Source organism: Erinaceus europaeus, chromosome 8, assembly GCF_950295315.1.
Source record: "Erinaceus europaeus chromosome 8, mEriEur2.1, whole genome shotgun sequence".
Classification (NCBI taxonomy): Eukaryota; Metazoa; Chordata; class Mammalia; order Eulipotyphla; family Erinaceidae; genus Erinaceus; species Erinaceus europaeus.
Genome location: NC_080169.1, coordinates 6,394,850 through 6,418,895, shown reverse-complemented (window position 1 = coordinate 6,418,895; position 24,046 = coordinate 6,394,850). Strand labels below are relative to the sequence as shown.

The following is a 24,046-nucleotide window of genomic DNA, read 5'->3' as shown; positions in this document are numbered from 1 at the left end:
GCCTGCCATTGTACTGTCCCTTCAGTGTTTGTACAGTTCTCCATTGTGGAGGATTAACTCAAGCACCTTCACTTGATTTTGGTTTCTACTAGAACAAAGAAAAGCACCATGACATCAGTGAAAGAATTAGAAACAGAAGTAAAAAAAAAAAAAAAAAAGTGATACTAATGTTACTATTACAATCTCTGAACATTATAGCTTACTGTGAACTTGAAATTTAATTTTGTCAAATGAAAGTGCATGTAGGCACAAGTGGGCTTTGGCTGCTTTTTATTCATTGTATCTTGTATAACAGAAAAACACAGAATTCAAATAGCGAAGGCTGCTGCTTTGGACTCTATAAAACAGAAATTTTTAAGACAGTTGTATGTTTTAAGGACACAGGGGGAATGGTGAGAAGCTGCATACAGTCTGCACAAGAGGCGGGGTTAGCTGTCACACAGCAATGACCTAAGAGAAACATACACACTTGAACTGAAATAACCCAAACCCAGGAAGAAATCCCAACCAGATCTGCATTTATTTGTTTTTAGGGACAATAAACAACAAGGAAATGTTGACTTCATTGTGCCACTAGCTGTTATGAGCTCTTTCTGTTGCCACATACTTCTGCTCTCTTAAACAGACAGAAGGTGACGATGGCCAAATAGATGGAGCTCTTGAGAATAAGCAGGACGTAGGTATAGTGGGCAGCCGTGTTGGCGAACTGTAGCTGCAGTGCACCTAAAAGAACGGATCTCATTAGTTTCATCTGCTCTTTTGAAAAAAGTAGAACATAGCATAAAGCGCAAGGACCGGCTTAAGGATCCCGGTTCAAGCTCCCAGCTCCACACCTACAGGGGAGTCGCTTCACAAGTGGTGAAGCAGGTCTGCAGGTGTCTATCTTTCTCTCCTCTCTGTCTTCCCCTCCTCTCTCTCAATTTCTCTCTGTCCTGTCCAACAATAACAGCTACAACAACAATAACAACCACAAGGACGACAATAAGGGCAACAAAATGGGAAAAATAGCCTCCAGGATCAGTGGATTAGTAGCACTGGCACTCAGCCTCAGCGATAACCTTGGAGGCAAAAAAAAAAAAAAAAAAAAAAACATATCGTAGAAAGAAGAAATAGAAAATTCATGGGAGTGCAATGAAAATTTTTTTTTGATGATTTGTTTTCACATGATCAACTCATACCACTGGAAAACAAATGTAAACATCTACCATCATCAGAAACAATAATAACTCAGAACCTAGCTGGTAGGTTAGGTCAGAGAACCTCTACTTACTATTTGAGAACATGCTCAAAATATTAAGGCATGATGTTACTTTCTATGTCACTTTAAAAATTTCTTTATTTTTTATAAAAAATATTTATTTTGATATAAAAATATTTATTTTAATATTTGTGTATATTTTATTTATTTATATTTGGATAGAGATGGAAATTGAGAGGGGAGATGGGGACCGAGGGTTTGAACTCCAGTCCTTGAACACTGTAACACACACACTCTATTGGATGTGCCACCACCCGGCCCCTTATTTATTCATTTTTAATTGGTATCAGGGTTATAGCTGGGGCTCAGTACCAGGGCTATGAACCCACTATTCCTGGGAGCCATTTTCCCCTATTTTTCTTTATATTTTATTTGATAAGACAGAGAGAAATGGAGAGGGAAGGGGTATAGAGAAGGAGACAGAGAGACACCTGCAGACTCGCTTCATCACTTGTGAGTCCCCACCCCACCCCACACCTAGGAAGCAGAGGTGCTATGACCTGGGTCCTTGCATATGATAATATGTGTGTTCAACTGGCTGTGCTACTGCCTGGCCCCCAATGTCACTTTTTCAAAGAAAGAATCTAATGCAAATAAAAGAAATGTCATAAAAGTTTTTAGCATTCTTTCTCATAACCACACGTCTAAGTAACAATAACAGCTGATAGATAAGCTTTACTCAGTAACTGAATGCCAAACACTGCTCTGGGAGCTTTGCATAAAAATCTTGAATTTTACTAACTTTCATAGTACTTTCTGCGATTACTGTTTTCATTCTCATTTTACAAATAAATGAAGCACAAATAGAAAAGTAATTTCCCTGACATAAGTTTATAAGTAGCAGACATCAGGCTTAAACACTAGTAAAATGGCAGCTTCGTTAGTTATTTACTCTTAAAGAAGCGAGAGGGAAGGGGGAGGGGGAGAGAGAAAACCATCATAGCAGTGAAGTTTCTGGGGGCCAGGCTAGACCCTGGCTCACACACATGGTAAAGCAAGACACAATCCACTTGAGTTATTTTGCCTGCCCATAACATGACTCTAAAAACCTACTTGGCCTTTTGGCCACCAAGTTGCAGATGTTGCCATGATTCCAACATGACTTCCCTGGACAGAGGACCTCACCAGTATGTTCTGAAACCTCACCTCTCCAGAGTCCTACCCCACTAGGGAAAGATAGAAACAGGCTGGGGGTATGGATTCACTTGCCAACGCCCATGTCCAGTGGAGAAGCAATTACAGAAGCCAGACCTCCCACCTTCTGCATCCCATAAAGATTTTTGGCCCATACTCCCAGAAGGATAAAGAATAGGGAAGTTTCCAATGGAGGAGATGGGACACGGAACTCTGGGGGTGGGAGTTGTATGGAATTGAACCTCTGTTATCTTACAATCTTGTTCATCATAATTAAATCACTAATGCAAAATTAAAGAAAAAATACTTAGGTACTCTGTAAGTCCACATGCCTAGCAATAAATACTCCAGACATCAAAAGGTTAAAGGTAGATTACTGATTTAGAAGCATTTGAGTAATTTTATATTGTGTATGTAATAAGATTCCTATGAAGGCTACATCCTATGGGAAGTGGGTAGTGCTTGGGGATGGGCTTGATAAAGAAACATTAAAGGAAATCTAAGAAAGTGATTAGTGCAAATTCTTTAAAGCTTAAGGAGGTTATGGTTGACTTGTCTTTTCTGTTAGTCTCTCATTGTAACTACAAAGTTATAGATGAATTGCACTTAGTACCATGTGATGTTTTGCAAGAAACATACAATGTCAAGAAATAATAAGTGATGATGCTGGAGGGTTAGACTGGCTGAACAATGAACCATAGGTCAGTTCTTTTCCTGTGTAAACATACTCTTTTATATGCTGTATCTTCAGAATGAGAAGTCCAGGGTCATTAGTATTTCATAGAAAGGGATGCCAAGAGGTGATATGGACATAATTCTCTCCCCTTGCTAAAGGCATAAGCAGAAATCCAAGGTCTCCATCGTAATGGAGAGAAAAATTACACTGACAGAAACATCTTCTGATCGCATTATTACTTCTCATCGCATTATTATTACTGGTAAGTATTTTAAGCAAAAGGGATTGAAACTAGTACCAATTCTGTGCCAACTAAATTGTGTTCCTTATGTTAGACGTTCACACTGGTGTCCCTAGATCTTAGTAACTGAGTTGAGTGTAATTTTCAACTGGAAAATGACTTATAAAATGTAATTCACCCATAGATGCAATCCATGCAATGAACAGCTTAAGGAACCTCAATTAAAGTCCAGTTTTCTGGGGACTGGGCAGGGCGCACCTGGTTGAGTGCACATGTTACAATGAGCAAACACCCGGGTTCGAGCCCCTGGTCCCCACCTGCAGGGGGAAAGCTTCATGAGTGAAGCAGAGCTGCAGGTGTCTTTCTGTCTCTCTCCCTCTCTATCACTCCCTTCCTTCTCAATTTCTGACTGCTTCTATTCAATAAATAAATAAAGATAATCTTTTTTTTTTAAAGTCCAGTTTTCTGTACACTGAAGTTCATACACTTACTTAACCCCTGAAATCTGTCCATTGTGTCTCTGGGCCTTAGGTTTGGAATTTCTTGTCTGAAGACTTTATCTTAGAGATAAAGACAAGAGAGTTGAGTAAGTGCATGAATTCTTGATTCAATTGATCTGTTTGGGATTGCTTAGACCTGACTGTATGACATGTTCTCATGTGTAAACTGGAAAGCATGTTCTACTACTTCATAGGGGAATGGTAGGAATTTAGCAATAAAAGACATTCAACACAGCATAATGACTTCTGGATAGGAAGATCTCAGAAAGCGTCAATTCATGTAACTAGCAACTACCAAAGAACTAAGGATTTTATAAACAACATACATGTCACTTGATATGAAAATGTATGGTGACACATATGAAATTGAAACGATTCAGAGCACACTCTCATTTCTGGACCCTGGATACCAGAGCCACATCCACACAGTGAAGCTGACATCTCGGTAGTCATGAATGGATTTATAATGTCATTTCTTTTCTGCAAAACTCTAAATTCTGTCATTCTTGTAGCTTAAGGGAAATTCAGAAGTTGAGTTCATCAGGAAGGGAAAAAATGTCTTAGCATAAGTTAATAGCAACATGTGGAAAACTTACCATTTCCATCTTCCTGATTGGCATCTTCAGACTTACCATCACCATCAGCGTTCCCTGTAAGAAATGAAGTTGGTATATATCAGTTGTCCATATCCATTATGTGATTGTGTGTATGAGATAGATAGACAGACAGATAGATGAAACATATAAACAGGTAGTTACATACAAGTGGATCAAGATCTCACAGTAGAGAGCATAAAGTCTTGACAATCATGAGCCCTGCAGTTTCAGGAATATTAAGTCTGATTATATGTGATTAATAAATCTAATTCGTAGACCTTGTTTAAATGTTTAAATTTGGAAAGCATGTTTTCTTTATCTTTTCCTCTCTGTCTCTCTCTTTTAAATTAAACTGGAATGCATTCTCTAATAAACTTGCTTTTCAGGGCCAGGTGGTGGCACGTCTGGTTAAGGGCACACATTACACACATTACAGTGCACAAGGATCCAGGTTCAAGCCCCTGGTACCCATCTGCAGGGGGAAAGATTCATGAGTGGTGAAACAGGGCTGCAGGTCTCTCTCTGTCTTCCTTCTTACCTCTTTCCTTTCTAAATTTCTCTTTGTCTCTATCTAATAATAAGTAAATAAAGATATTTTTTGAAAACTTGCTTTTCTTTGGCATTCACAGCGTCCAGCACAGTGACTAATGCACGGGAGCTATAAAATACAAGCGGCACCTTCATTTGTATCTTGAACTTCATTCAAGTTCCTAGGTGACTTCACCTCAGTTGTTTCATTTCTCCACACAACTACCCTTAATATATTGGATAATGAAGCCACGGCTGAGAAGGTTAAGTACCTTTTTCTATTTTATGTTCTCAAATCTATATTAAGTCAATTCTGTGGGCAAATATGGCCAAGTAGCTATAAAAACAGTTAAAAAGACTTTATATTTGTTTTTCCTCCATTAATATTTGACAGAGTCGGTGACATGCCTGGGTGAGGATTCGATTCATTCACGTTGCCATGAGCAAGGACCAGGGCCCAGGCCCTCAGGTCTCACCTGCAGTGGTAAAACTTCTGAAGCCATGCCGGTGTCTCTTAATCTCTCTCCCTCTCTATGTGTCCCCTTTCCCTCTTAATTCCTCTCTTTCCTGTCAAATTAAAAAAGAAAAATACTTGACAGAAAAGATAGGTATTTTTCACTTGAAAAAAGTATTCTGGGGGAGTCAGGTGGTAGCGCAGCGCAGGTGGCGCAAAGCGCAAGGACCTGTGTAAGGGTCCTGGTTCAAGCCCCGGCTCCCCACCTGCAGGGGAGTCGCTTCACAAGCGGTGAAGCAGGTCTGCAGGTGTCTGTCTTTCTCTCCCCCCTTCTCTGTCTTCCCCTCCTCTCTCCATTTCTCTCTGTCCTATCCAACAATGACAACAATAACTACAACAATAAAAACACAAGGGCAACAAAAGGGAATAAATAAATAAAAAGTATTCTGGGAAGTTATGTCTATATAGACGTACCTTTATCTATTGGAGGAAAAGGAATCTCCTGATCAACTCCTCCTTTATTAAACTCATGTTTGATGATGCATCTGTGTTCCCTGTCCATTGACTTTTTAGTCACAGTCAACCAGCTGAATTTCATGTACGTGTCTCCATTCTTTATGGTATTTCCCTGCTGGGACTCCAGAACTGTGCCACCATTCTTTTCTTTCCATTCTACCTTAATAGCATCCGGGAAGAATTTCTCAAGAAGACAAAGATAGGTCCCAGAGTTATCATGGTTGACTTCAGCAACTGAAGGAAGAAAAACAGTGGGCTTGGGAGAAAAATCCCCTTCAAGCCTTTTATCTGTGGGGGGAAATTAAATAGAAAGTAAAACAAATGGTTAATAGAGAAACATTTTGTTTTGGAACAACCTAGGGGCTAATGAAAGAGAGAATAGCTGTTGCGTTAGTATTTTCCATGGATTCTTATTTATTTATTTATTATTAAGAACTTGTTTTCAATGGGTAAACAAGTTTAAGAGATTTCGTAATTTATTCACAGTTGCAGTTATTAAGTGGCTGAGCCAGGCATGGCTCAGCATGAAGCTCAATTTTCTTTCTCTCTTTCTTATTTTTTCCTTCACTTTCTGTGGGTATGGCTTTCGATTGTCCCTTATCAGGCTCCCAACATTGATGAACACATTTATTTTGAAAGCCTCTTTGTTCTAACACAGTGGAACCTAACTAGGTAGATGGTGACAGGTGTGAGAGAGGAGACCCGATCTCATCTCTTTGGAGGTGAGAACTTTGGTTGGTTCTGCTTTTCATTTTCTTGCCCCTTGTATGAATTCTGTCAGTTATTCATCCTCTGATCAAACAACACATTTATCCATTTATGCAACTTCAAGGAAAACTATTCTTTTTGATAGTTTATTTATTTACAATGAAAAAGAGATAGACAGAGAAAGACAGAGAGAGACTGAGACCAAAGCACTTCTCTGGCTCACGGCGGTACAGGGGATTGAACCTCCGAGTCTCAACTAATCCAATCTTTTGCAAAGCCATTATGCTATCTCTCGAGCCCTGGAAGGATGTTCTTTATGTCACTAATAATGAAATGAGTTGTATTTATCCTTTTTTCTACATTGATCGATGCCATGAATAAGTTAACCATTTAAAAACAATACAAAGTCACTTGTTTTCCTGTGCATGTACTTAGACATCTACTTAACTATCAACTTTCACTTTAAGTTTTGGTATCATATGAGTTCTGAAGTAATGAAATATTTCTGTTTAATTTATAAGTTCATATAATATAACTAGGAGGGGGATTAGACTACAAAGTGATTATAATAAAAATGTCTGGTTCTGGAACCACAGCAGAGGAGCACTACAGAAGACACGCAGAGCAGTGGAATAGAACTGAAACCCCACAGGAAGCAAACTGGTGCAGTCTCTTTAGAAGATGGTTTGGAGAGTCCATAAGCAAATAAAAACGAAATTACCTTATGACCCAGCAGTACCACTCAGGCATTTCCCCACGGGACATATGTGCCTCCATATTGATAGCTGCATTATTCACGGTAGCCAAAGAGGGGCACTGCTCTAAATACCCATCAACAGGTGACTGGCTAAAGAAGCTGAGTCATGTATGTTCCATGGGATACTACTCTGCAATCAGAAAGACAACATCGTGTCTGTTGGGACAAATATGGATGGGACTGGAGTTAGCTAAGCTGTAAGTAAAGAGATGAAACACTGGGGGTCGGGCGGTAGCGCAGCGGGTTAAGCGCAGGTGGTGCAAAGCACAAGGACCGGCATAAGGATCCCGGTTCAAGCCCCCGGCTCCCCACCTGCAGGGGAGTCGCTTCACAGGCGGTGAAGCAGGTCTGCAGGTGTCTGTCTTTCTCTCCCCCTCTCTGTCTTCCCCATCTCTCTCGATTTCTCTCTGTCCTATCCAACAACGACAACAACAATAATAACTACAACAATAAAACAACAAGGGCAACAAAAGGGAATAAATAAATAAAATAAATATTAAATAAAACAGAGATGACACTCTCAGGCCGAAGTTGAAAAACAAGATTAGAAAAGAAAACACAAGTTGAACCTGAAATGGAATTGGAGTATTACACCAAAGTAAAAGACTCTGGGGTGGGTGGATGGGTGGGGAGAATACAGGTCCATGAAAGATGATGAATGACATAGTGGAGGTTGTATTGTTAAATGGGAATCTGGGGAATGTTATGCATGTACAAACTATTGTATTTACTGTTGAATGTGAAACATTAATTCCCTAATAAAGAAATAAATTATTTAAAAAAAAATGAACTTGAGGTAGTTTCACTCACTTTTCTATTATTCTTACCCCTCACCTCCCATATTAATCACCCAGCACAGGGAATTCTATCTCTGAAATTTATCTTCAGTAGTATTTCATTTTCCTCTTTTCTGTGACAACTCAAATTTAAATCACAGTTACCTCTTGCTTAAAAAAAAAAAGAGAGATGAAACACAGTTACCTGCTGGTTTACTCAAATGTAGAATGTTTACTCAAATGTAGAGAACTGATACATATGAAGCTATAAAAACTCCAGAATAATAGAAGCAAGCAAACTATTTCTCAGTCATTGCCTGGACTCCTATTAGCACTAAGTGATTTGGCTGGAGCTCAAGATCAAATCCTTAAGCCTATGCTCTTTTCATGACAAGTTTGTTTGTTTGTTTGCCTCCAAGGTTATTGCTGGGCTCGGTGCCTGCACCATGAACCCACTGTTCCTGGAGGCCATTTCCCCCCCTTTTTGTTGCCCTTGTTGTTGTAGCCTTGTGGTTATTATTGTTGTTGTTGATGTCGTTCGTTGTTGGATAGGACAGAGAAAAATGGAGAGAGGAGGGGAAGACAGAGAGGGGGAGAGACAGACAGACACCTGCAGACCTGCTTCACCGCCTGTGAAGCGACTCCCCTGCAGGTGGGGAGCCAGGGACTCCAACCAGGATCCTTAAGCCAGTCCTTGCGCTTTGCGCCATGTGCACTTAACCCACTGTGCTATCGCTCGACCCCCTTTCATGACAAGTTTTACTAGCAGAAAAGGTAATGTGTCAACTCACAAAATTTAATTGTAATAGTTAGCTTTGACTTTGGCTCAAACCATTTCATGAGAGCAGCAAATATTACATAAACTCATTTTATAAGTACACAAAGTCAAATCTTCTTATGAAATTTACATCATTTTGGCCTTTACTGTGAAGGTTAGTTTTAAACTATCTCCTAAAATTTGGATTTTAAAATCCCTATTACATTTTTTTTTATTGGATAGAACAGAGAGAAATTGAAAGGAGAGGGGAAGACAGAGAAGAGGAGAAAAACATAGACACCTGCAGACCTGATTCACTGCTTGTAAAATGACTTCCCTGCAGGTGTCACATTTTTGTTCTTTCAAAACAAAATGTTATATTCCAACTTAATTGCTTTTTGCCAACCCTCTACTAACTAAAAATATTCATTATGCCTACCTGTGACAACAAGTTTTGTTCCACCACCGAAATGCTTTGTGTAGTAGTGGCACAATGATTCAACCCATATCAAAATCTTATAAACTCAAGCACACCTGTGCTGGCCTATAATTCAAGAGAATAGCATATATCCAGCAGAACAGCCTGGTACTTTTTGCTAATAACAATTTCTGTGACTATGAAAATTATTTTAATTAAGGTTTTTGGTGTTTTATCTGAAAAAAATAGTGTAATTTCAACATCTCTTAGAAACAGGCTGGAGGTTATGGATCAACCCGCTACGCCCATGTCCAGCGGAGAAGCAATTACAGAAGCCATAGCTCCCTGCTTCAGCACCCCACAAAGTATTCTGGTCCATATTCCCAGAGGGGGGGGGGTTTAGGGGGGAAGATGACCAGAGGACTCTGAACTCCAATTCCATCAGTACTTGGGGAGAGAAGAGGAAAAATGGAAGGACTTAAAAAAATTGGGAAATTAAAAAAATTGGAAATAGAAACAGCTATAGGTGCAGCTTAGAAAAGAAGAGAAGGCAGGACTATAGGGGGAAAACTGGGCATCTACAGTTATAGAAGTAATAGTCAACCCATATCTGTGACCTTGGGAGAACTTCTGCAGTTTCTGGTGGAGGGAATGGGGACACAGAGCTCTGGTGGTGAGGAATTATACCCTTATTAGCTCATAACTTTGTAAATCAATATTAAATCACTGAAAAATCAACACTGGCAAAAAGAGACCAACATGAAATAAGATTTGAAAGCAAATTAATTTAAATGTTATAGAGATAAGGGACTATTATAGCAATTTGGATGATTATATGAATCTTTCAACACAATTTTATCTCATGGGCATACATTTACATTTATGAATGTGAATTAAGTATTTTGGGATTTGAATTAGATATGTGCTATTAAAGGTAGAAATACCTGCCTTCCTTTGCATTATATGCCCAGGATTCTCAAAGCCATCATCACAGGATACATTTCTCTCACAGTCCCAGTTAATAAGCAGTCACTGTTCTCATTATGTTCCCAGTATTAAAATCAAGGGACAGGGTGCAGTGCAGCAGGTCTACAAGTGTCCAAAACCCCAGCTATAACCCTGGAGGCAAAAAAGGAAGGAAGGAAGGAAGGAAGGAAGGAAGAGAAAAAGAAAGAAAGGAGAGGAGAAATTGGCGTTTTTTCCGTTGATCAGTTAATATAATGTATATATTCACCTATAATTTATCTTTTATTTTTAAACATGAGTTTTACTCTTTGCTTTTTCAAAATAAGCACTGGTTGTTTTTCTTCTGCCTTTTAAAAATGTGTTTGGTTGTCTATTTTTAGTAGACGGTGATCATCTACATGTATTTTCAGTCTTCTCAAACTGATTTTTGAATCTAGGGGCTTACACTATTTTTGAATTATTTCTTGTTTCTGTTTGTTTGCTTACTGGTGGTACAGGCAATGAAGCCTGGGACTTTGGAGCCTCAGGCCTCAAAGTCTCTTTGCGTAACCATTAAGCTGTCTTCCCCACCTCTAGTACCTTTTCCTGACCTAGGGGAGGATAGTTTAGTAAGGTCTAACTTAAAGGTGATGTAAGGAAGTGGAGACTGTATTTGCAAATTCTAGCTCTGTGATAGACACCAACAGGCAGAATACAGAAGGTATCACAGCAGAAGGTGAGGCTTCCCTTCCCCCAACAACCCCCTTTATAATGCAGTATTGCCTTATGTTTCAGTCCTATATAGGATCTCATATTGAAAGATGGCCTTCCAATACTCTACTTTGTCTCCCCCCAATACCCCCACCCCAAAGTACACTTCAAGCAAGAAGTCAGCATGAAATAAGCTCATTTAATTCCAGGTTTAGAACCAACACTGGTAAAACATGTAAAATTTAACATGGCTATGGTAAATATTACCTGGGGCTAATGTCTACAGTTTGAGCCCATGTTGCACATATAAAGAACAATGTAGTACATTAAAAAAATGATGTTCTTGGGTGGGGAATAGATAGCATAATGGTTTTGCAAGGAGACTCTCATGCCTGAGGCTCCAAAGTCCTTGGTTCAATCCCCACCACCACCATAAACCAGAGCTAAGCAGTGCTCTGGTTAAAAAAAAATTGATGGGGTTTACAGTCAACAATATTTATACACTTTCCCATATTAGGGAGCTACTCTCTTCCCTGATCCAGCTTTCTGGTCCTTTTTCCAGCCATGACATCCTTTCCCCAGACAATAACTTGGATCCACCTGCATATCAGATTTCAGGCTCAGGGGGAAAAAAAAAGAAAAAAAAAAGAAACCAACTAGTATAGTCACAGGCCCTTTAGAATATAACTAAAATATGCCTACTAGCTATCTACAAAATGGAGGGATCCCCCCCCACCCCAACTCTTCATCTGCACTATTCCAGCCTTTAGGTCCATGATTGGTCAGCAATTTGCTTGGTTTTGTATGTTAACTCTCTTTTCAGCCACCAGGTTCCAGATGCTAGCATGATGCCAACCAGACTTCCTTGGACAGACCCCACCAATGTGTCCTGGAGCTCCGCTTCCCCAGAGCCCTTCCCCACTGGGGAAAGAGAGAGGCAGGCTGGGAGTATGGATCCACCTGTCAACTTCCATGTTCAGCAGGGAAGCAATGACAGAAGCCAGACCTTCCACCTTCTGTGTCCCACAATGACCTTGGGTCCATGCTCCCAGAGGGATAAAGAATAGGAAAGCTATCAGGGGAGGGGGTGGGATACGGAGTTCTAGTGGTGGGAATTGTGTGGAGTTGTACCCCTCTTATCCTATGGTTTAGTCAATGTTTCCTTTTTATAAATAAAAAATTTACAAAAAAATAAAAAAGAAAAGAAAGTAACCCAGCCTCTCAGTCTATGTTGGATTTGGGCTTGGAGTGATTTCTTCTTCTTTTTTTTTATTACCTTTATTGTATTTATTGGATAGAGACAGCCAGAAATTGAGAGGGAAGGGGCAGATAGAGAAGGAGAGTGAAAGAGAGACACCTGCAAGACTGCTTCACCACTGGCAAAACTTTCCTCCTGTAGGTGGGGACTGGGGGGGGGGGAATGCTTGAACCTGGGTCCAGAGTGATTTCTGTTTAAAGTGACCAAGACATTGAAACACCCTTCTTCAATCCCCCTCACCACCATAAGCCAGAGCTGAGCAGTGCTCTGGTCTCTCTCTCTCTCCATCTCTCTCTCTCCAATAAAAATAAATAAATAAATATTTAAAAAATACATTTCTTTTATTTTACATATGAATGTCTTCTTAGATAAAATATCCTGTGACATTACTATATTGCAAAACAGATGGTAAAGTTTATAGATGACTTAGAAAATTGCTCTGAACTAGATATTTTATGAAGAGTTTATGAATATTTAAAATTAATTATAGGCAAAGGAAACAATGCTGCTCAATTTATACTTATTAATTGTTTAGGTATGAATCATTTAAGATATTAAGTATAAATAGTTACTTGACCTTTAGTGATGCCATGGAATGCTTATATCTTCATGTAATGAAACCACCTATTTTTTTTAACTTTCCGATATTTTTTTACTGGAAAATGGCAATTGATCTTATATTTAGACTCGTAATATTTGAGATAGTGCATTTTACCTTCTAATAATTTTTAGAAGCAAATAACTATGTTATAAATTAGTCCTTTTTTTCAAATAATGCCATTTGTTTGAAATATACACTAGATATTAATCAATACATTAACTAATACTCTTCATTTTCTAATAGGTGGTAATTTGAATTCTGTAGAATTCACATTTTTTTGTCATCAACTAGTCTCTAGTCTTTGTGATAATTTTTATATTTAGCTGTGTATAGCCCTCACATTATCCATTTGAAATGACTGCTGCATTGATAGAATGAATGTAAGAAACTATGCCAAAAAGGTAAGATTTTTAATTTGTTCTTTATTTTTCTTTGTCTAATATTATCCTACAGAACATATATAATTTAGTTTTTTAAAAGGCAGTAGGTAGTGGATCATAATTTATTTGATAAGGAATGATTATAATCACAACTAATGAGATACCAAAGCATATAGCTTCCTTCATTTACAATGTACTACCAATGTGGTGAAACTTGCTCAGTAATTTTCCTTTGAATTGTTTTAGTACTAGATACATCCATTTGAGAAGTTTTCTCTGAGTCCGGGATGAGGATAAAAATTTCATCTTTAGGGAGTCGGGCAGTAGCGCAGCGGGTTAAGTGAACGTGGCACAAAGCGCAAGGATTGGCGTGAGGACCCAGGTTCGAGCCCCGGCTCCCCACCTGCAGGGGCGTCCCTTCACAGGTTGTGAAGCAGGTCTGCAGGTGTCTATCTTTCTCTCCCCCCTCTGTTTTCCTCTCCTCTCTCCATTTCTCTCTGTCCTTTCCAACTATGACGACATCAATAACAGCAATAACTACAACAATAAAACAAGGGCAACAAAAGGGAATAAATAAATAAATATTAAAAATATTTTCATCTTTAATGCTTATTATGGACTGAACAAATGTACTCATCTAAATGTAAAGCAAAGTAAATCCAGTATGGATATTCATGAATATAAAATATAGCTGTACAGTTACATATTTTTTTACATTGAACATTAGCCATTTAATTATCCTCTGGCCCAGTGGCAATTTGAGCACTTTCTGTTTATTTGTTTTCCATTGATTATTTTTTGGAATCAAGTACATAGAAGAACGTTTATGTGACATCTGTTGCCAACAACTAGGGTGGATTCATCAGTGTCTATAGAGACCAAGCCTACCATGATTTGTGAGCAGTTTTAAGACCAAATTTAAGAATTCTGGACAAGGACCATGGAAATAATATAATTTATACAACAGACTTGGAGGTCGGTCCCAGGTTCAATCCATTCAGGCTCCATAGTCAGCTATTGCTAACTAGCTCTTTAGTTAAGTTTTTTAAAAAGAAGAAGAAGAAGAAGAAGGAATTCTGAGCCAATATCAGCATCTACCCCATATTATCTGCCTCCTCCCCCCACCTTTACCTTACAGTGAAGAATTTAAAGAGAATTTACCTGAAACAATGAGCTGTGTCCCAGGACCAAACACTTTGATTCTACTGTTCCCACTATATGAAAAGCCTTTATAGAAATTCTCATGTTTATCTTACAACTGTTGGCATGTTTTTTCCCCACCCAAGAGTTATACAAACATTTAAAAAGTTTTGGTTTGCAAGACATTAAAAAAGATGAAGTTCAAGCAAAATCACATTTGAAGATGATTATAGCTAAGAATTGAAGACTCCATCTCTCTCTGTGTTGGCATCTTGTATTACGTCTTTTCCTGTCTCCCTGAATAGGAAAGTGTTTATGAGTATGATTTTGTCTTTTCTCTCTATCCTGCTTGAATATTCTAAATAGCCTTCTTGAAGGAGTCAGTTCTTTGTTCAGAGTATAATTTCATTAACATTAATTTACAAAATAAATAATAATAGGAAACGTTTATTTGAGTGTTTAATACATGTATATTTAGTATGCTTTATAGGTGTTATTTGTAATTTATATGCATTATGGAGCATTTGTCTGGATTGATTCTAAAGTAAGTTCTATCCAGAATCCAACGCCCATTGGCAGTATACCAGATGAAATGTTTCCAAGTGGACTTCCCCCCCCCCATGTTTTCTTGAAATAATTACTTTTCTGGAGAAAAGTAATTTGAACCAATAACTTTTAACAATTGCTTGTAACCATCATCCCTAAAACATTTTCATTTCTAGCCTGAATCTATCTTCATGCATGTGTGTATTCTAAAGGGAGAATTTCACACTGTTTACAAGCGGGCAGTACATAAGCCATTTACAAAGGAGTTTTGGTTTTCATATACAATGTTAAGAACTAAAAAATTACTACTCATACACTGAGACTAAAGTCGTGGCAGTAAGATGAACTGCTTTCTCTATAAGACAAACATCAACTTTTCATTACTAAATCAAAAGTAGGAAAAAAAAAAGGTTACTTACCACGGGGAATTACTATGAGCTTAGTCCCTTCTGCAAATATCTTGATCCAGCCTGACCTATCACACTGATTGCAGCTTCTACAAAAATCTCAAGGGTTCTAAGTATTATGGCATTATTGCAGTTAAAAATACATTTGGGTCTCTTAAGGATTCCTGGAATAAAGGTTAAATAGGATCTCATATTCTATAAAGTTACCTCAGATAATATGAGTCAATGTCTATTTTCCAAAAAGAAAGTAATATTTGTAAAGTGATGAGGGAATTCAGAAAATATAAGAGTAAGAAAATAAGAAGTCAGAACCACTGGTCAACCAACTGCTTTTCTAAATTACTGAGAAAAGTGTTCTAAGAATTAAGACATTGTGTAGGGCCAGGTGTTCAGTTGGGAAACATTGCTCAGAGATAGTATCAAAGGAAAGGCCCTCTAACAGAAACCAGGACTGTTTATGAGCAATTTGAGGATGTACTTCTGAAAGGACAAAATGATTCAGTAACTGAAAATGTAACACAAATGGACTTGTGGTGCTTGATAGTAAAACTGGAATGAAGCAGAGATTAACAAGGCCTCTGTACAGGGACAACATACAAATCATGAAGCATTCTATCCCTCACTTGAGAAAAGTGTATATAGGTATACACTCAGTAATGTGTATGGTTCACATTATTCATTTGTATATTGTATACTATGATCACTGCTAAATGTCTTCAGTGTGGGACACAGCAAAGTACTCAGGCAAAAAGACTTTTCTGACTGACGTTTTGAATTCCCAGAGTAAATACCCAGCACCACCATCAGCCAAAACTGACAAGATATTTGCTTAAAAACAATCAAAACAAAATTAATTTCTCAGGCTGGGAGTATGGATCAACCTGCCAATCCCCATGTCCAGTGGGGAAACAATTACAGAAGCAGACCTCCCACCTTCTGCACCCTTAATGATCCTGGGTCTATACTCCCAGAGGGATAAAGAATAGGAAAGCTTCCAATGGAGGGGATGGGATACAGAGTTCTTGTGGTGGGAATTGTGTGGAATTGTACCCCTCGTATCCTAGGGTCTTGTTGATCATTATTAAATAAATTCAAATTAGTTTCTATTTACCATTATATTATTGACTTCTTTCATTTAAACCCAAAGTTATTTATTTTTCTTTTTCCATTTTACCGAGAAGTTAATAGTTTACAGTATAGTTACTGACATGTGAATACAAATGCAAAACATTTTCACCTCCAATTGAGGATCTCAAAGTAGCCCCCCCCACACACACACACATCCCTTTCTTCCCTATCTTCATTATTTTTTTTTACTTCATCATTCTAATAGCTGAGAACAATATTCCATTATGTATATATACCACAACATTGTTAACCACTCATCTGTGGTTGGACACCTAAGTTGCTTCCAAGTTTTGGATATTACAAATTGTACTGCTACGAACGTAAGTATATAGCAAAATCAGATATAAATGGATCAATGCCTAAATACTTGACCACAAAGTCTAAAACATATAGAAAAAAATTCTTCATCTTTGTCTCACCTTGGACGAAGCTTGAATGAATAATGTCGGGATGAATGAGGAAGAGAGAGAGAGAGATGAATATTGGATGATGTCACTTGTGGAGGAACCTGGGAGACAGAGACAGAAAGGGAAAACAGAGTAAAACTTGGACAGGGTTTGGTGTACTGCACCAAAGCAAAGGACTCTGGGGAAGGAGGACAGGAAAAGGGAGCTTTCAGGCCCTGGTCCATGATGATGAAAAGAACCTCATTTAGGGTCTCACCTATCTTGGTAAGATGAGAAATTGTATCCATGCACTAACCACTGGATAACCAATTGTATCCATGTGCTGTAAACTGTTAACATCTTATATCATACTTCTTGGGTAGAGTGAGAAAGATATGAAGAACAGGGCTTCTACATCTTTATAATATAAAATTTATATATCTCAACTATTCAATTTTAATATATTGGGTATTGCATTCTGAGAATCACAAAACATACCAAGCTAAATTAAAAGTCAATGAAATGGTGGGTTGGCACATCCTACAGAGCAGTGAGTAGTTGATTCAAACACAAAAGAGAAGAATCTGTGAGGACTGTATCTAGTTTAATCGGAATATCTAAAATTGAATAACAAACTAAATCCCTCAGTGTGGCTTCTTTCCCCTTCTCTGGGAAAATTTGGGACATGATGTTTGAAATTTTTAGTTCTTACTTGAAATAAGTGATTGTATCTGTTGGGAGCTTGCTGATTAGCTTGTAGAGGCATGTTGGAAAATTGAGTTCTTAATAGTGAGTTAAGTTAGAGGACGAGAGAACAGAGAGGGAATTCTCCACATTAGGTCTAAGAGCTTGGGATGGGGCTGATAGTCAATTCTAGTCTCAGGTTTATACTGCAAGGGGTGTGGCATGGTTTGTAGTTTACTTACTGGTAGAAGAAACCATGGTTCCCAACATCTCTCTCATATCTTATATCTTAAATAACTGTCAAGTTTCCTTATCTCTTTTTCTTTATTCTGAGAGGAAGAAAAATATGTGGAAGGTAAACAAATTTCTTGCTGTTTGACAAATCATTATCCCATTGTGCTAACACCATATGCCTTCAGTATTTACTGAGACAGGTACATTTGGTGGAAAAAATAATAAAAATTGTGGGAATTGGGGTGAGAGAATAGAATTGAGTCCATAATTTTCTCTGGAGGCCAAAAGACTAGTTCACCAAGTAAGGAGCCTACTTTGCCATGTGTAGCCAAAGTTCAAGTTCAGACAACTCATGAGAGTGCTAAGGCACTGGTGGTAATTCTGATGATAGGACTTTTCTCACGCTCTCTGTCACTCTGTAAGAATGAGAAGGAAGATTAGGAGTGGTAAAATCACAGGTGTGTGAGGTCCAAACTTGTTAAAAAAAAAAAAGTTCTAACTTTGTACTAAATATCCAAGAAGAAAGGTATTTAGCTACAATGTAATAGAGTAGATTTTGATTTTATAATTGTTCTTGTTCTTTGCAAAGAGTGACTTTGGAGGTAAAAAAAAAAAAAAAAAAAAAAGCCCTGAGTCACTTCTATATCCAACTCTGATACCATCTTCCTAGACAATACCTATAGTCCACCTGCATGTTAGCTGTCAGTCTCAGGCAGAAATTAGTAAAGTCATGGGGTCCTTGGAATATACCTATGACAGATCTACTCGATTTTTCCCAAATGGAGACTTCAAATCTCATCTACTATTTTCTTGCCTCTAGGTTCCTGATTATCAAACAATTTGTTCTTCTTTATATCTTAATGCTTTTTCAGATACCAAGTTGAAGATGCTACCATGATGCCAACCTAATTTCCCTGAGCAGACAGCCTCACCAATGTATCCTGGAACCCCACCTCTGCAAAGCCTGCCCCACTATGGAAAGATCGAAACAGACTGGGGGTATAGCTAAAACATGCCAGCTCCCATGTTCAGTGGAGAAGCAATTACAGAAGCCAGACCTTTCACCGTCTGCACCTCATAATGATCCTGGGTTCATGCTCCCAGAGAGATAAAGAATAGGAAAACTTTCAAGGGAGGGGAGGGGATACGGAACTCTGGTAGTGGGAATTGTGAGGAATTTTACCCCCCTTATACTACGATCTTGTTGGTGTTTTTTATTTTATAAAGAAAATTTAAAAAATGGAAAAAAAATTAAAAAAATGTCAGACATATCCAACTTTAAAACAATCTGTGGCCATTCAGTTGGGATTTGTTTCAAGAATTAGAGGAAAAACCAGGGAATCAGAACCTTGGCTCAGTCCATACTTTTATAACTGAAAAAGAATTTGAGGTAACAGGTGGTGGCACACCCAGCTGAGTACATACATTGTCATGTACAAGGACCTGGGTTCAAGACCCTGGTCCTCACTTGCAAAGGGGTGGCTTTACAATTGGTGAAGCAGTGCTACAACTCTCTCTCTTTTCTCTCTCTCTCTCCCCGTTTCTCTCTCTTTCTCTTCAAATTCTCTCTATCCTATCAAATAAAAAGGAAATGAAAATAAAACTAAGAAATAAAAACAAATTTAAAGAGTAGATTGTAAGCTCAAAAATAATTTATAAATATATTCTTTTTATCTTTTTTTATTTCCCCTTTTGTTGCACTTGTTTTATTGTTGTTGTAGTTATTGTTGTTATTGATGAAGTTGTCATTGTTGGATAGGACAGTAAGACACGGAGAGAGGAGGGGAACACAGAGAGGGGGAGAGAAAGACAGACACCTGCAGACCTGCTTCACTGCCTGTGAAGTGACTCCCCTGCAGGTGAGGAGCCAGGGGTATAACAGGGATCCTTAAGCTGGTCCTTGCACTTTGTGCCACGTGCGCTTAGCCCATTGTGCTACTGCCCAACCCCCATAAATATATTCTTGAAGCAATTTATCTCTACCTCCTACTTGTTGACATGCTTGGTATGTATGTTAGGGACGTACATAATTATTTATTTCAGAATAAGTAGGAAGCTACAGAAATGAAGTGAGCAGGTAACCATGAGAATATGACAAGCAGTTAAATATAACTGGGTGTCTGTCCCTTACTGGTCTTTATTACTTCTCAACAGAATGAATTTCACAAACTTCATCTGTATATCAGAACTAACTGGGTTAGGGGCTATCATTTATGAAGACAGTGCATTGTTATAAAAAACATCACTTCTTGGGGGTCAGGTGGCAGCGGGTTAAGCGCACATGGCGCTAAGCGCAAGGACCAGTGTAAGGATCCCAGTTCGAGCCCCTGGCTCCCCACCTGCTGGGGGGGAGGTGTTTCACAGGTGGTGAAGCAGGTCTGCTGGTGTTTATCTTTCTCTCCCCGTCTCTGTCTTCCCCTCCTCTTTCCATTTCTCTCTGTCCTATCCAACAACAGCAGCTGCAGTGACAATAATAATAAAGACATCAAGGGCAACAAAAATGGGAAAAATAGCCTCCAGGAGCAGCGGATTCATAGTATAGGCACTGAGCCCCAGCAATAACCCTGGAGGAAAAAAGAAATACCTCTTCTTTCTTTCTCACTTTTTTTAATTGGGAGGTTAATAGTTTAAAGCATAGTTGTTGGCTCATAGGCACCATTTGTCATCTCACCAAGCTAGGTGGCTGCAAAATACTCTCACCCCCGAGTTCACTCCACCATCATGTACCCTTCCCTCAGCTCTTCTCCCTGTCCTACTTCCCCAGAGTCCTTTGCTTTGGTGAAATATACCAAACCATCCTTTTTTTGAGAGAAATGCAATGTTCTTATAGGGAATTCAACAGTGACCACAAAAGAGACAGGGAAAGACACTGGACTGAAAATCTGAAATGCAGGTGTAGCCTCTCCTTTGTTGTTAACCAGATTTGGACAAGGCACTTGCCCTTTCTAGGCCCCAACGTCCTCATTTGAAGTGGGGCATTGTTCTTCTTAAGTTCCAACGGCTCTTCCTGTTCTAATAGTCCATGAACCTTTGATAAAGAGCATTGGAGAGGCTGGTGTGGTTGTATGAGTGTCAGAGGAGTTGATTGTTTAGTAACAGGGAAAGTTTTCTTACTGGTCCTTTCTGACTCTGACATATTGTGAGATCCCAGGAGGCACAGTAGTAAGTGGCTTCATCGGACTTGATGACGTTATTGATAATCAGGTAAAAGACATTGTTTTTCTTATCTGTCTCAAAGCGGGAGTTGGGCTTGTCTTGCTTGAAACTTGTGGATCCAAAAATGATTCGTTTTAGGGCCCCCTTCTTTTTGTTGATACCAGTGCACAATGGCATTGTCAAGGGGGACTCTGGACAGCTTGCAACTTATATACACTGTCTTGTCAGGTGTTCGAGTAAAGGAGAGGTGACCTTGAGATATTTTCATCTTGATATCTCTATCTGAAAAAGCAAAGAAAGAAAAATCAAGGACAACAACAACATTGGCACTGGACATAAAAAACAATGAAAAGACAATTAAGGAAGAAAGTCAACTTACAAACCCAAACCAAAGACATAAGGAAAATGCAGAGGGTTTGCATTGCCAGGGAGTGGTCAGAATGATGCTATCAGGGGTTATGCGTTAGGACCAGGGATGGAGCGGTAGCCTGTTAGTTCTCTCCAAGGCAGGGACAGGAAAAGTGGTTTTTGAGGTCACAATAGGAAAGACCATTGATTCATCAAACAATGCGCTGAACTTTCCTATAAAACCACATTCAATCTTTGAAGACCATGTGCAGTTATTAACACTTTACTTAAAATTGGGAAAACAGAATTAAAGCAATTTAGTCACTTCCCTAGAACAAAGTCAGTGAGAGGCTGTGCAATAATTTTAAACAGGTTTATTTCACATAGTAAGTTCTGTACTTCCCATCATTCACCCACTCACTTATTCATCTGTTAAAAGCCATGAAAATCAGGGTTCAGATAGTGCCACTCCCGGTTAACTGCACAGAGTAGGCAGAGCAAGGATCCGGTTTCCCACCTTCAGATGGATCATCACAAGAGGTGAAGCAGGTCTGCAGGTGTCTCTCTTTTTCTCTCCCTCTCTATCTCCTTTCTTCTCTCAATTTCTCTGTGTCCTATCCAATTAAATGGGGGGGGGGGGAAATGAACACCAGAAACAGTAGATTCGTAGCGTTGGCACCGAGCCCTGGCGATAACCCTAGATGCAAAAACAAAACAAAAAACAAGAAACTTTTGGGCACAAGATTATGGCTTCCTTCCTAGCAAACTTTTATTATATAGTGAAACAGATACTATTTAGTATATTTATAAAAGCCACCAATGTCCCAGAAAGGTTAGTTTTCTAAGATAGAAAAGATAGAATGATCTAATTGAAAGGTGGTAAAGACTGAGTCCTTAACTTTCTTACTCAGCAATTTACAAAAGAAAAAGCATTCTGTGTATCCTAGTCAGGCCCGTGTGTGTATATGTGTATGTTTGCACAGGCATGGCAGCATGGGAATACAATTTTTAAATTAATTAATTAATTACTACTACTATTATTATTATTTTTACCAGAGCACAGCTCATCTCAGGCTTATGGTGATGCAGGGCATTGAACCCAGGACCTCAGAGTCACAGGCATGAGGATCTGTTTGCATAACAATTATGCTGTCTCTCCTGGCCTCCTGAGAAGGTTATTGTTCAGTGACAACACAGTATTAGCACACAGTGTATCCCAGCAGGCACAGTAGTACAGGCCTGCATCTTCCTCATTCACTCGGTGTATCCTGAGGCTTGCCGGCAAGTCAGCCTGCCCTTTCTTTGCTTCATATCTGTCCTCACTAACCCCGTGCTCATGGACAACATTTTCATTTGAGGAAATGTAGAGAATTCGTTGTAGAGGCTCATCTGGTTTCTGTCGGTACCAGTGTATATACATATTGTTCTTGAAGGCATTTGATTTTATTTGGCATTCAAGAAATGCCGTGTTTCCTTTTCTCTTGACAATTGATATTCTAAGCTGTGTAATCAGTCGTGTGTCTCCAGTTACATCTGAAAGAAAAATACAGGCAACAATTAGCAAAAATTTTGACATCCATTAAAGTAGTATACATTTGTTTTCTACTTGTGAAAAGTTTGGAAACAAAAGTTTGGCTTTCTCCCTGAAGCATTCATGGGAATGGTCGAACCTGTCTGTTTAGTTTGGATGGTCATCTGCCTTCCATAAAAATAAAATGGACCAATTAAGTGCCCATGTTAGCTATGATTTCTCTTTGTATGGATGAGATATTACTTTGGTAAAGCCACTCACAAGTCCAAAAAGACGCCATGACAATAAGCTGTGTCAGGAGCAGCATTCTGCTGGCACTTGCCAAGCGTGATGATCCAATCAGAGGATGACTGCAAAGCAGACTCAAGGGCTTATTTACGGAGAGGAAGCAGTGCCCTAAACATGCAGCCACGACCACAGAAAAGAGCAAAGAAAAGAGCTCACCAAATCCTCTCCCCACCAAACATCCTGTGCAAATAGGCTGGCTCTTCCGTCAGCATAGTCACTCATTACTAGATCATTTTTATCATCTGAAGATGTTAGTGTGAAGAAGACACTTTTTAATGAAAACACTACTGGTTTAAAACAGAGAGGGAAAGAGTGGAGAAAGAAGGGGATGTGGAACACAGGGAAAGGGAGATGGTAAGGGAGAGAGGGAGAGAAATTAACTTCAAGACTGTTCCAAGGTTAGCAGCACCATTGTGCTCGGCAGTAGCTGACATGGATTAAAGCATGACTTTATTTTTGTATGACCCAGGTTTTTTTTTTTTTGAATGTTGATTCTTGTAAATTTATTTATTCCCTTTTGTTGCCCTTGTAGTTATTATTGTTGTTGTTGATGATGTCGTCATTGTTAGATAGGACAGAGAGAAATGCAGAGAGGAGGGGAAGACGGAGAGGGGGAGAGAAAGACAGAAACCTGCAGACCTGCTTCACCGTCTGTGAAGTGCCTCCCCTGCAGGTGGGGAGCCAGGGGATTGAACCAGGATTCTTTCGCTGGTCCTTGCACTTCTCACCAAGCACTTAACCCTCTGCACTACCACCCGACTCCCTGTATGACCCAGTTTTATACTTTAGATAAACAAACTGAAAGAAACTGATTCAAATGTTCTTATTTATTTATTGTTTTATTGTGGCAGTTCTCAGTCCTGGTTTCTGGTGGTACTGGTACTTGGATCTGGAACCTCTTATGCTTCCCCCAGGCATGATAGTCTGTTGTGCTCTTGCTAGAACTATCTTCTTGGTCCAAGATACTCTCACTTTGATGTTAGG

The 24,046-nt window shown here is 39.0% G+C and overlaps 1 protein-coding gene across 1 annotated transcript; it reads right to left on the bottom strand.

The window, feature by feature from the left end:
* Positions 1–253: 253 nt before the first annotated feature.
* LOC103124806 (uncharacterized) lies at positions 254–22,770 on the bottom strand. The gene is made up of 8 exons (XM_060195769.1): positions 22,452–22,770; positions 20,854–21,004; positions 20,680–20,767; positions 16,756–16,815; positions 15,320–15,406; positions 5,862–6,191; positions 4,406–4,459; positions 254–723 (listed from the first exon to the last, which is right to left on the bottom strand). Exons 1-8 carry the CDS (start codon positions 22,661–22,663, stop codon positions 581–583), a joined length of 1,125 nt encoding a protein of 374 aa, XP_060051752.1. The 5' UTR covers positions 22,664–22,770; the 3' UTR covers positions 254–580.
* Positions 22,771–24,046: the final 1,276 nt, after the last annotated feature.

What these genes read in the sequence shown, in the direction of transcription:
- LOC103124806 (XM_060195769.1), bottom strand. Translation starts at nt 22,663, where the DNA reads ATGTATATACACTGGTACCGACAGAAACCAGATGAGCCTCTACAACGA. An exon ending in TGATTTTGCTATATACTTAC is followed by an intron (nt 15,407 to 16,755) that starts GTTCGTAGCAGT and finishes AGAACCCTTGAG; the next exon opens with ATTTTTGTAGAAGCTGCAAT. An exon ending in GCTCATAGTAATTCCCCGTG is followed by an intron (nt 6,192 to 15,319) that starts GTAAGTAACCTT and finishes TTCCCCCCACAG; the next exon opens with ATAAAAGGCTTGAAGGGGAT.